Source organism: Gorilla gorilla, chromosome 2 (assembly GCF_029281585.2).
Source record: "Gorilla gorilla gorilla isolate KB3781 chromosome 2, NHGRI_mGorGor1-v2.1_pri, whole genome shotgun sequence".
NCBI lineage: Eukaryota > Metazoa > Chordata > Mammalia > Primates > Hominidae > Gorilla > Gorilla gorilla.
In genome coordinates, this window is record NC_086017.1 from 171,535,506 (window position 1) to 171,547,562 (window position 12,057).

The window sequence follows — 12,057 nt, forward strand, 5'->3', positions numbered from 1 at the left end:
ATAAAGAGAAGAATAATTGAGGCCTTACTAGGACAACAAAACTTTGTTATAGCTATGTACTGTTTGAGTTTTCTGTAGTTTATGCTTGCTAAAATTTGGATTACATTTGAATAAGGATAAAGGGCATCATACCTATTCATTCCTCTTAGATTTCTAAGCTGTATTTCAGTAAATTGATTCTCAAAGAATGGTATAACTGGATCATAATATCCTTGTTTGCCACTCAAGAAAGTGTTCCATAAATTAAGATAACAGTGGTGGGAAAAATCATTTAAGACCTTGTTTCATATGCTTTAAGATACAAGAAATAGAGATAACACTGGGAACATATGAAACTTTGTCAGCGTCAGATAATAGTGTTGTAGCAACTTGAAACATTTTTTGTCTGTGATTGTGCCAGTCACTATTTGTGACTTGGATTAAACCTTGATATGACTTTAAATTCAGGTTGATGTTTTAAAATTATTTCTGAAATATATTGAGCTTATTGCCCTAAATTAAAACTATATTCTGTAATTTTACATGAGTTATGTAAGTTTTCTGAAGAAATAAGGAGGAATCCTTTAGGCACAGACTGTCAATCTACAGATTACATAGGAGATGGCACAAATGGAAAAAGAAGGAAGAAAGGAAATGGTAGCAAGTGGTAGGGCAGGCAAAGGACATCAAAGAACAGAGCAACAAGAAAAGTCCCAGGTTGTCATTGTAATACCACAGTAGTCTTAATAGTCAAAGGACAAGTAAAGGCCTGTTAATAGCCTGTTGATTCAATAATGCTAATCTGATAATATGGTAACTGGTTTAAAAAAAAGCAATACGGTATAATAATCTTAAGACTGAATGTTATACAGGAGATGAGATGTAACTATTTTGCTTTGTAAATATCCTGCCTTTAAAAAAAAAAAAAACTGCGCAACTCTATTGAAGAGGAAATCATAGCTGTATCTTTCATTTTATTTGGAGAGAGGAACAAACAACCAAAAATGAGCAACCATTGTTATTTACCCAAAGCTAAGCTGTTTCTTAATAGCTGTACTCTATCTCTTCAGTAAGTAATTTGCCAGGAGAAATACGATGCTTTTAAGGAATATTTTTGTCAGCGTAAACTGTTAAACACTGAATCCCAACTTTTAGCTATCTGAAAAATGTATACTTAAATAATACATTATGGCCATTTGACTCAAATGTAAGTTCTTTTGGGATGGTTTTTCATTTTCTTAAAATAAGTGTTCAGATATTCTCCTTGAATTGGGTAGAATATTAATTGTCAGATATTGTTTTTATTTGGATGATAAACACCCACAGGATTTAAACTACAACTTCTAGACTAGGCATGGTGGGTCATGCCCTTAATCCCAGCATTTTGGAAGGCTGAGGCAAAAGGATCGCTTGAGCCCAGGAGTTCGAGACCAGCCTGGGCAACATAGAGGGACCACCATCTGTACAAAAAAAATTTTTTTTTAAAGATTAGCTGGGTGTGGTGGTGTGCATCTGTAGTCCCGGCTACTTGGGACGCTGAGGTGGGCGGATCACTTGAGTCTGGAAGGTCGAGGCTGCAGTGAGCTGAGACCACACCACTGTACTCCAGCTTAGGTGACAGAACCAAGACCCTGTCTCAAAAAAATAATAAATGAGTGAACAAACAAACTGCAGCCTCTAGATCAGTAGTTCTCAGCTGACAGTAATTCTGCCCCCCTTCCCACAGGACATTCAGTAACGTCTGAAGACAGTTTTGGTTGTTATAGCTGGTAGAAGGGGGGGGTGCTACTGGTGTCTAGTGGGTGAAGGTCAGAAATGCTATTAAAGCATCTTATAATGCCCAGCATAGCTCTCCACAACAAAGAATATCCAGCCCAAAATGTCAGTAGTGCCACTGTTGATAAACCCTACGTAGATACAAACTTTGAATAAGACTCTTGGCTTCCTCAGTGACTTAACGTTCATCCTGTGTAATCCAAAGGTTTGGGCATTTTTCCAGGCTTCAATCCTGTCTAAAACTTAAACTCTTGCTGCAAACATTTAGAGAGAACTAACAGTTGAAAGCAGAATAAAATACTTTATATAAATATCTACATATTTTCACTTATATACCGATTCATACATAATATAATGAATGTTACGGAAAATAACTTTTGGGGTAACAGTTTTTTACTTTGTTTGATAATCATTGTGCTTATAGACTGTCAGAAGTATCGAAAAGTGATGTATGCAAATAAAATTATTTCTTAATGAGTAGATTTTCAAATAAGCTGTTTTGTCCACTGTTATTAAATTGTCTACTTTTTGTAATTATGTTGAGGCTTTTGGTGAATTATGATGCTCTCATTAGTAAGTTTTACCCCACATTTTTAAGATTCACCTGCATTCACTTAGGAAATAGGAATCACTAAGATATTTGAATTAAGAAAACAATATACTATTTTTAATGTGTAATTCTTTTTGTTGACTTTTTTCGTCTTTGCTATTTTGCTGAAAATAGGAGGTATATCTTTTTTCATTTGCCTGTACCTGTTCTTCCATTGTAATAGTCTAGAGTACAAACAAGCTACTCCTATAACGTAGCAGCATTTGGCCTGAACATACTCAGACACAATTTTCTCTCCACCATCAAACTAAATGACTGCCTAGCAGTCAGCCTTGATGGTTATTATGGATTTTTTTCTCTTTTCTCTTCATAATTAAACTGCATAAATGCAAATATGTAAAGTTAATCTAAGATTTTAATTACAGTTGAAAGTTGTTATATTAGTGATTACAAACTGAAAGTTTTCTGATGTCTTATGTACCAGTGCCATTAGTTTTCTCTAGTCAAGGTGGTCTGTTTGATTTCTGTTATTACCATGAGAAATAGGTAATATCCTTTTCTGTCAAAGGCTTTTGTTTTTAGAAAACTGAACATGTAAGTTTTTGACTACCTTTGAAACCCATTACTTGTTAAGGAACTCCTAAAAACCATGTTTGTAGAGAAAGTTGGTAATACTACTTTGGGACAGGGTTCCTAACACAGTTTAACCATGCAAGTGTTTTTGAAAATTCTTTGTTTTAGAACAGGAGCTTCAATTGTGTTATTAGCAATTGATAATGTTTCCACTATAATCAGATTGCAGATTAAGTGAATGCTTTCCTAAATTTTACTTAAAGAAACAAGTTTTATTTATTTATATTGAACATTCTAGTTGGGGAAATGAGTGTGTGTAAGTGGGTGTATATTACACTTTTATAAGGATTTATCTAAGGGAATATATATTCGTGTTTCATATCTCCCTATGTAAAACTAAAACTCTTAGGAATACCAGTGAAAATAACATTTTTATTTATACCTTATTAAATCATTGCACTACTAACTGTACATTATTTAGATGTTTATTACTCTTGGCTTTATTATTTAACTGCTCCCAATTCTCACTTAAGATTGATTTAGCTAAACATACACAGTGAGTATGAAATATAACTTTTTTTTAAAGGGCGAAGTTGAACAAATTGCTATGATGAAACCAAAAGGCCAGACTGAACACGATGAGGGTATGCTTGAATATTTAGAAGATATAATTGGTTGTGGACGGCTAAATGAACCTATTAAAGTCTTGTGTCGGAGAGTTGAAATATTAAATGAACACAGAGGAGAGAAGGTGAATCATCTGTAGACTTTCATTGTAAATCAGAATGTTTCATTTATGATCTAACAAATTTTAGTAAGTCAGATATTCATGTTATAATACTTCTTAATGAAGAAGTGTATTGAAATTTATATATTAACATTTAAGATGAACATTCTCCTTAACTGTTTTTATCTAATGTTTGCATATTTTAAGTTCATATTGTACATATGAAGTGTGTATTCAGTCTTTAAACTTTTACTTTCTATAGTTAAACAGGGTAAAGATGGTGGAAAAGGAAAAGGATGCCTTAGAAGGAGAGAAAAACATAGCTATCGAATTTCTTACCTTGGAAAATGAAATATTCAGAAAAAAGAATCATGTTTGTCAATATTATATGTAAGTGCCTTGATTGATATTACCAATTTTTATATTAGTTTTTAACCATTAAGTCAAAGCCCTTCTCTTTTCCTAGAGAAACATGAAGACTGAAGTGAAAAAAAATCTAAACATTGTTTTGTGTGACTGGATGTGTTAGCTCATGCCTGTAATTCCAGCACTTTGGGAGGCTAAGGCAGGAGGATCACTTAAGGCTGGGAGTTCAAGACCAGCCTGGGCAACATAGCAAGACCCCATCTCTACAAAAAAAGGAATTATGTGGTGAACTTATCCAATATGAGGACTATCTGGCTGTGACACCTGTCACCCCGTTGATCACCAGGGTTGAATTTATTAAATTAGGCATATTTATCAATTCATTGAAGTTGACTTTTTAGTATCCTGCTTTAAGTTGGGAGGTAGGTTCACAGGTATTTATTACTGTACTCAGTCCTTTTACGTGTGCACTTTTTAAAATTCGTGTAATAGCAGATCTGATTTTTTTCAGCTTATGATGAACTGTTTTTTGAGATGGGCTGTTTCACCCAGGGTGGAGTGCAGTGTGTGATCACGGCTCACTGCAATCTCAACCTTCCGGACTCAGTTGACCCTCCCACCTCCACTTCATGAATAGCTGGGACTACAGGGCGCACACCAACACACCTGGCTAATTATTATTATTATTATTGTTGTTGCTGGGATTTTTTTGTTTTTATTTTTTCTTTTTTTGGTAGAGATGGGGTTTCGCCATGTTGCCCAAGCTGGTCTCAAACTTCTGAGTTCAGGCAGTCTGCCTGCCTCAGCCTCCTAAAGTGCTGGGATTACAGGCATCGGCCACCACATTGGTACAATAAAATCGATTTTTGTTCCTAAATTCTAGCCTTGACCCAGGGGGATTTTCCCCTCATAGCCTAGGCAGTCATATATTGACTAGTTAATAATATTTTAGAAACAGTTAATTTTACTAAAATTGTTATACAGTTTTGGAAATGGCATTTTAGGAGCTTCAATTTCTTTTTTTTTTTTTCCTCCCTCTAGTTATGAGTTGCAGAAACGAATTGCTGAAATGGAAACTCAAAAGGAAAAAATTCATGAAGATACCAAAGAAATTAATGAGAAGAGCAATATACTATCAAATGAAATGAAAGCTAAGAATAAAGATGTAAAAGATACAGAAAAGTAATAATATTTTGGGAAGTACTGAAAGTATTTAGATAATTGTATTACATGTGTATTTATATATAAAGTTACTTCTAGCACATTATGAGTGTAAGACATTTGCCAGCATACCAAGTGGTGGCCCCCTTAGCGAAAAAAAAAAACTTGCCTTGCATCCAGTTCCTTGTTACAGATCAAATTCCTTACTCTGAAGTCTTAGAACCGTGGGGATGCTACCCCCTAGTGGCATAGCACAGTAACAAACAATAAGCATTTGGCTTCACAGGTTAATCTTTTAGTAGTCCACAAATCTGATAGAGGGGTAGGATTTGGGTTTTTCTAGATAGATTTTTAAGGGTTTTATCATGTCCCTACTTGATGCCATTTTTCAATGACACTAGTATCTCTATTTTTAAACAAAAAAATTTGTATAGTAAGTTTATTGTGTAGTAACTTGTAAGTATATTCGTAAAAGGTAAAACCAAAATTTTACTCATATGGTAAAATTTTTATATACCTAGACATTGTAGTCACTGGAAAATGTGTTATTTTCCCTCCAACTTAGAAAGGCAAAATAGCTGTCATAATCAAAAATACAGGTGCATTTTCAACTATGGGGAGAGGGATCATCTTGGAATAAGGAGAGTTTTAGGATCCTGCCTTATTAAGAGCCTGGACATATTTATAGAGGAAGTGTTCCAGGTAGGGAATATGGTTTTAAAATATGTGCACATTCAAAATAATGACTTACAATATACTTGCTTTGCTAGGAAACTGAATAAAATTACAAAATTTATTGAGGAGAATAAAGAAAAATTTACACAGCTAGATTTGGAAGATGTTCAAGTTAGAGAAAAATTAAAACATGCCACGAGTAAAGCCAAAAAACTGGAGAAACAACTTCAAAAAGATAAAGAAAAGGTAGGTGTTAGAAAAAAATTCTTAAAATTTCATGTCTGAATATCATACCTAGTTTTCATGGATGTGTTTGCCCCTTATTGCCTAAGAGAATGAATTAGTATTCTAAATGTTGTTTTAAGGTTTGTCTCTGAACATGATTTTACCCCCTCAAGGGAAACCTTGCTTCTACTGACTTTATTTTGCAGGAGGTTTTTTGTTTGGTTTTGGAATTTTGCAGAGATGGGGTCTCAGTCTGTTGCCCAGGCTAGCGTGCAGTGGTATGATTATAGTCTTGAACTCCTGGACTTAAGGAATCCTACCTCAGCCTCCCAAAGTAACGTGGACTACAGGTGTGAGCCATTGCTCCTAGCTTGACTTTGAGTTTTAAAGTTTATATTACAATAATATATGTTATTGGGAAAACATTTACCAAATCAGCAGTTCCATTTTGGTGTTAATTTTAATTTTCTTTTTCCTAAAGTAGTAGTTTTAAAGATATTTAAGTTAGGTATTACAGACTTAAAAATATTGCCTGTCTTCTACAAAAACTAAGCTAACAGGATCAGAGCAGGATTTCCCAAGAATTACCAATGTTGGCCAGGCACAATGGCTTACACCTGTGTTCCCAGTGCTTTGGGCGGCCAAAGTTGGAGAATTGCTTGATGCCAGGAGTTTAAGACCAGCCTGGGCAACATAGTAAGATCCCATCTCTACAGAAAATCCAAAATTAGCCAGGCTCAGTGGAACTTGCCTAAAAGTCCTAGCTAGTCAGGAGAGTGAGGCGGCAGGATGCCTTGAGTTCAAGATTCCAGTGAATAGTGATCAAGCCACTGCATCCAGCCTGGGTGACAAAGTGAGACTGTGTCTTAAAGAGAGATAGGAAAGCTCATAATTTGGAATCTCTTAAGCTATGTTCATGTTCATAGCTCTATCATATATAAACAGATATGATACCTTAACCCCAGCCCCGCAAAAAAAAGCTTTGTTCCATATGGTTACACAATAATTATAGATTAGGCTCTACTTTACGCTATAAGCATTTTCTAAATGTATTTGTTCACAAAATACTTTCTGCTTAGCACAGCTGATAAATACGTTGAGTCAGTGTTTAAGGAAGTGGCATTTTGGGAAATGTTGAACTTCACAGGTACTAGATAATCAGAGTAAACAAAATAACAAGGCTTTGGGGGTAACCCCAAAGACTTGACAGACTTAGCTAAGTGTAACTGTTACAGAGTCTATGCCTTTAGGCATAGACTGCATAGATAAGTGATTATTATCAGAAGATGTTAATGGAGTAAAATATTAGCCCTACATGATGACTCTGGAAGAGTAAAGTTGTGAAAGATTTTAGGGTTGGGGAGATGGTAAAGATAATTTGTGGTAAGTTATGATATATACCGGGAAGGATAGTTTAGAAAATTTCGTGTAGTCAGAGCATATTTATAGCTAAAGAAGAATAATTACAACCTGAAATCCAGAGAGAAGGATGACAGACCTGAGGCCCTGCCAGAGACAATTTTCCTTCATAAGAGGTCAGGTGTTTGTAGAAGTAGTTTTACTATTAGATTGAGAGAATATAGAAATTACAGTGAATAGTCGGGAAAATACTTGTTAAAGCCAGCTAATTTCACTCTGATTATAAAGAAAAGAAGAACTAGAGGACCCTGAGAAATGCCTTTAAATAAGTCAAATATTGATAGTATTGGGTAACATAAAGATGTATGCTCCTATAACTTGTTTTATAATCTCAGGTTGAAGAATTTAAAAGTATACCTGCCAAAAGTAACAATATCATTAATGAAACAACAACCAGAAACAATGCCCTCGAGAAGGAAAAAGAGAAAGAAGAAAAAAAATTAAAGGAAGTTATGGATAGCCTTAAACAGGAAACACAAGGGCTTCAGAAAGAAAAAGAAGTAAGTTTTTTTTTAATCAGTGTTTATTTTGGTGGCTTTTTTTTTTTTAACTTAAAGATTATTTTTTCAAAAATACTGAAACCTGAACTGGTAAGTTTGGACTTTTAATGTCCAACATTCCTAAAACTAGTCAACCTAGACTTAGATGACTATTCTTTTAATTCCTGCTGACATGTTTTTTAAAAAGTTTACTAAATGAGAGTTTGTAGTAGTAGCAGAAGGTGCGATGTCAAATACAGTACCTTGATTATTATATATGCCACTCCTAAGCGTGTTGAATCATCATATTTTGTTGCCACCTGTAAAACCTGGAGCCACACTAAGCGCAGGTTAATGTCTCTTTTGTTTTTGCTTCTATAGCTCTTGTGTAATAGTTAAAAGCTGTGGCTCTTGTTTCAGTTCTTGGTTCAAATCCTAGGTCAATCACTTACTGTCTCTGTTCTTGTGCCGGTTGTCATATCTCCAAGTCATCTTCCTTAAAATGAGAAAGAATATATCTACTTTGTGAAAATAAAGAATAAATATATCTATATAACGTACTGAGAAAGAAAATAAATGTTAGCTATAATTTTAGCATTATATTAATAAAACGAGAGCATGAAGTTGTCACATTGATATGTATTATCTACCCCAACAAGAGTAAGCATAAAATTATCTTTGTTTGTATGTACCACAGCATTTTTGACAGTGCTAAGCATGTTAAATACATATGTTAATGGATAATGGTAATTGACTGCATTAAAAAGTCATGGACTTAATAGAGTCTGCTTTGGCATATCAACATGTTCTAATGTCAAACTATAAAACTTAACAGGTTAGAATACCTGTGTGATGAAGTGTCACTTAATAGAGTCTGCTTTGGAATATGGACATGTTCTAATGTCAGATTATAAAACTTTACAGGTTAGAATACCTGTGTGATAAAGTGTCAATGGATAATGCAGTAGCTTTCATGATGGGATACTTCATAGTTAGTGGATTTTCACTGTTTGCTTATTAAATATATATTGAGTACTCATGTGCCCTGCACCCCATGTATGACAAAGCTAGGCCTCAAATGTCTTTATTCCTCAGCATAATGATCGATGTCACAAAGCTCTTGTGAAATCAGTTGGGAAAAGACTATGTACAGTGAATATTGACAACTAGGCAAAAACTGAATCTAGTCCACTTGTGAGAATTTCTTATTTCTATATACTGTGCTTATAGAATCTCCTTTCTTAAATCGAATATAAAATGTATGGTTTCATTTCAGTGTAGGTTTGAAAGTAAATATCTGTCCAGATTTAATGAACTCATATTTTAACAGAGTCGAGAGAAAGAACTTATGGGTTTCAGCAAATCGGTAAATGAAGCACGTTCAAAGATGGATGTAGCCCAGTCAGAACTTGATATCTATCTCAGTCGTCATAATACTGCAGTGTCTCAATTAACTAAGGCTAAGGAAGCTCTAATTGCAGCTTCTGAGACTCTCAAAGAAAGGAAAGCTGCAATCAGAGATATAGAAGGAAAACTCCCTCAAACTGAACAAGAATTAAAGGAGGTAAATCTTTGCTTCTCTGTTGCATCAGAACATCGTTCGTCCACTTCAGCTTTATACATTTTTGTTGTTTTTAATATCCGCGTCAGAGGTGACTAGTGATAGATAAATTTTCTTCATTTTGTATAATCTCAAAAGAATGAGGTCAGCATTTCAGTATTCCATATGTGAACTGAGACTATCAAGAAACTATATTATCCCCAGAAGCACCATATAGTAAGTAAATCACCACCACCACCCCACTGTAGAAATAATTTAAACAAAAGAAAGTTTGTGTTTCTTTAAATCTTAAGTATAGACAATTTAAAGATAAATAAAAAACATAAGTGTATATATATTTATATAATGAATATAAAAACAACTATCTTAATGTGTTTTGGGTTTTGAATTTATGGATGTAGTTTCTTTGCTTGCATTCCAAAATGTTATAAACTAACCAAGATGTATAGCTTAGCTCATCGGTGCCTGTCCCCCATCCTTGAGCGAATTAGATGTCTAAGGAATTTCGTAAACTTTAATCTCCAAAGATCTCCAAAACCTCAGTAGGCAAGGTGGCAATAAAAAAAAAAAAATCTGTTTGAAGTGTAATTATACTGAAAATAAATATGAGTCTTTTTCATTTTAGTTAATACATGCTATTTGGTCATCAGGGAATTTCATTACGAGGTAGAATTTAAATGTAAGTTAAGTTAGATCCAGTGACTGCTTCTATCTTCCTGGGATTCAGTTTCTTTTGGGATGAATTATGTCAGTAACTTGGTTTAAACTTCATGCCAGTACAGTAAGTAATAGACATAATTTAAATCTAGTGGATGGAGGAATATACCAGTTACAAAAGATGGCTGCTGAGAAGTTGGAGATTGAGAAACAGAGGTTGTGTTTATGTGTGCATGTGTGTGGTTCCTCTCTTGTTGGGAGCCTGGCATTTTTGTATAGCAATAGGACTATCCAGTCATCTTTTGTTTCAGAGGTGTGCTTTTTCTCCAGCACCCCCCAGCCCCGTTCAGCTAAAATAAAGCACAGCATAACCGTAGGTCCTGCCCAGTCATTTTCTGGGTCAGCTTTTCATTAGGGCAGAGCTTAAGAATTAGGGCACACTTATGTAGAACTATGTAGTATCAAACTGGGATTTCCACAGCCCCAGCTATACTTCTCTATCAGGATGAACTGTTTGCTCCTGGAAAAAATATTACACCTAATGTTTTCTTTTATTGACCCAAGTAATTTATGCCCCTTTTAAACCCATCCATATTTTCCACAACCAAACCAGCAATTGCCATACAGGTGCTCAGTTTTGGTTCAAATTTTTATTGTTGGTCTTTTTTTCTTTATTGTTATTAAAGCGTTACAACTAATTCAGTGCTATGACTGGTCATATTTAGGAGTTAATGCTTCTGGATTTCATTTTATTTTCACTTTTAGAAAGAAAAAGAACTTCAAAAACTTACACAAGAAGAAACAAACTTTAAAAGTTTGGTTCATGATCTCTTTCAAAAAGTTGAAGAAGCAAAGAGCTCATTAGCAATGAATCGAAGTAGGGGGAAAGTCCTTGATGCAATAATTCAAGAAAAAAAATCTGGCAGGATTCCAGGAATATATGGAAGATTGGTAAAGTAGATTTTTGGGGGGCATGGCTTTACTTTTTTTTTTTAAGAAAGTGTAACTTATTTTTTTGCCTTGACAACCGTATTTCAAGTGTCACTGTATATAAAATAAGATTCATTTTGTTTAAGGCACATTTATTTTTAAACATTTTGCCCTTACAGTTTCTTGTTTACTTAGCTTTAGATAAATACAATTATTTCATACATATCAACAAAAATATTAGTAATGTCACACAAACTTAAAACCATTTTATCCTTTTTTTTAAAAGAGAGACTTTAGCCAGGCACAATGGTGTGTGCCTGTAGTCCCAGCTGTTGGAGAGGCAGAGGCAGAAGGATCACTTGAGCCTAGGAGTTCAAGTCCATCCTGGGCAATATAGCAAGACTGTTTTTTAAAAAATGAAAATTAAAAAAAATTTTTTTATATATTTGGGGTTTCACACCATTTTACTTAGGTTTGGGCTAGCATTTAAGGATATAACAAGGGATAATCTAAAAATCCAAGGCTAGCAATAGTGAGGACCATTACTGCTTCTTAGCCTCGAGGGAAGGGAGTTGTGGTCCAGAGGAGATGGGGAAAATGGATACCTTAACCCCACCTATTTCCTGCCCTCCAGTCTTAGCTGAAACCTCAAATTGGCTGAAGGTGGAGAGTCAAAGGAGCCAGTGGATGCAGTCCTTAAGTCAGCCTTTCGGAGAAGGGAACAAAGTGATATAAAAATTACCCAACATGATTGCTTCTGCATCTTGTATCGGGACTTCCACCTTATTTTCTTAAAGATAAACAGTTTGATCCTATTCATTTGCTCTCAAAGAAAGCCCAAAGCAGTGAATACTGCTAGATAGCTGTGTAATAGATAAACAGATAAATGTGTTTCATCAGGATTTACATAATTTTAGATGCTTTTCAATAATTCAAAGTTTTCTGAGTTTTGCTTATAGTTCATTTAGGTTTTAAGCTT

General features: G+C 34.6%; 1 protein-coding gene across 2 annotated transcripts in view; it reads left to right on the forward strand.

The window, feature by feature from the left end:
• SMC4 (structural maintenance of chromosomes 4) overlaps positions 1–12,057 on the forward strand; it is a 35,409-nt gene that overhangs the window by 8,906 nt on the left and 14,446 nt on the right. For both annotated transcript variants that reach the window (XM_019023793.4, XM_055381921.2), the window contains exons 6-12: positions 3,465–3,629; positions 3,868–3,995; positions 5,013–5,153; positions 5,903–6,053; positions 7,787–7,951; positions 9,261–9,494; positions 10,914–11,099. In XM_019023793.4, coding sequence (XP_018879338.1) covers positions 3,465–3,629; positions 3,868–3,995; positions 5,013–5,153; positions 5,903–6,053; positions 7,787–7,951; positions 9,261–9,494; positions 10,914–11,099 — 1,170 coding nt within the window. The remainder of the gene's footprint in view (positions 1–3,464; positions 3,630–3,867; positions 3,996–5,012; positions 5,154–5,902; positions 6,054–7,786; positions 7,952–9,260; positions 9,495–10,913; positions 11,100–12,057) is intronic.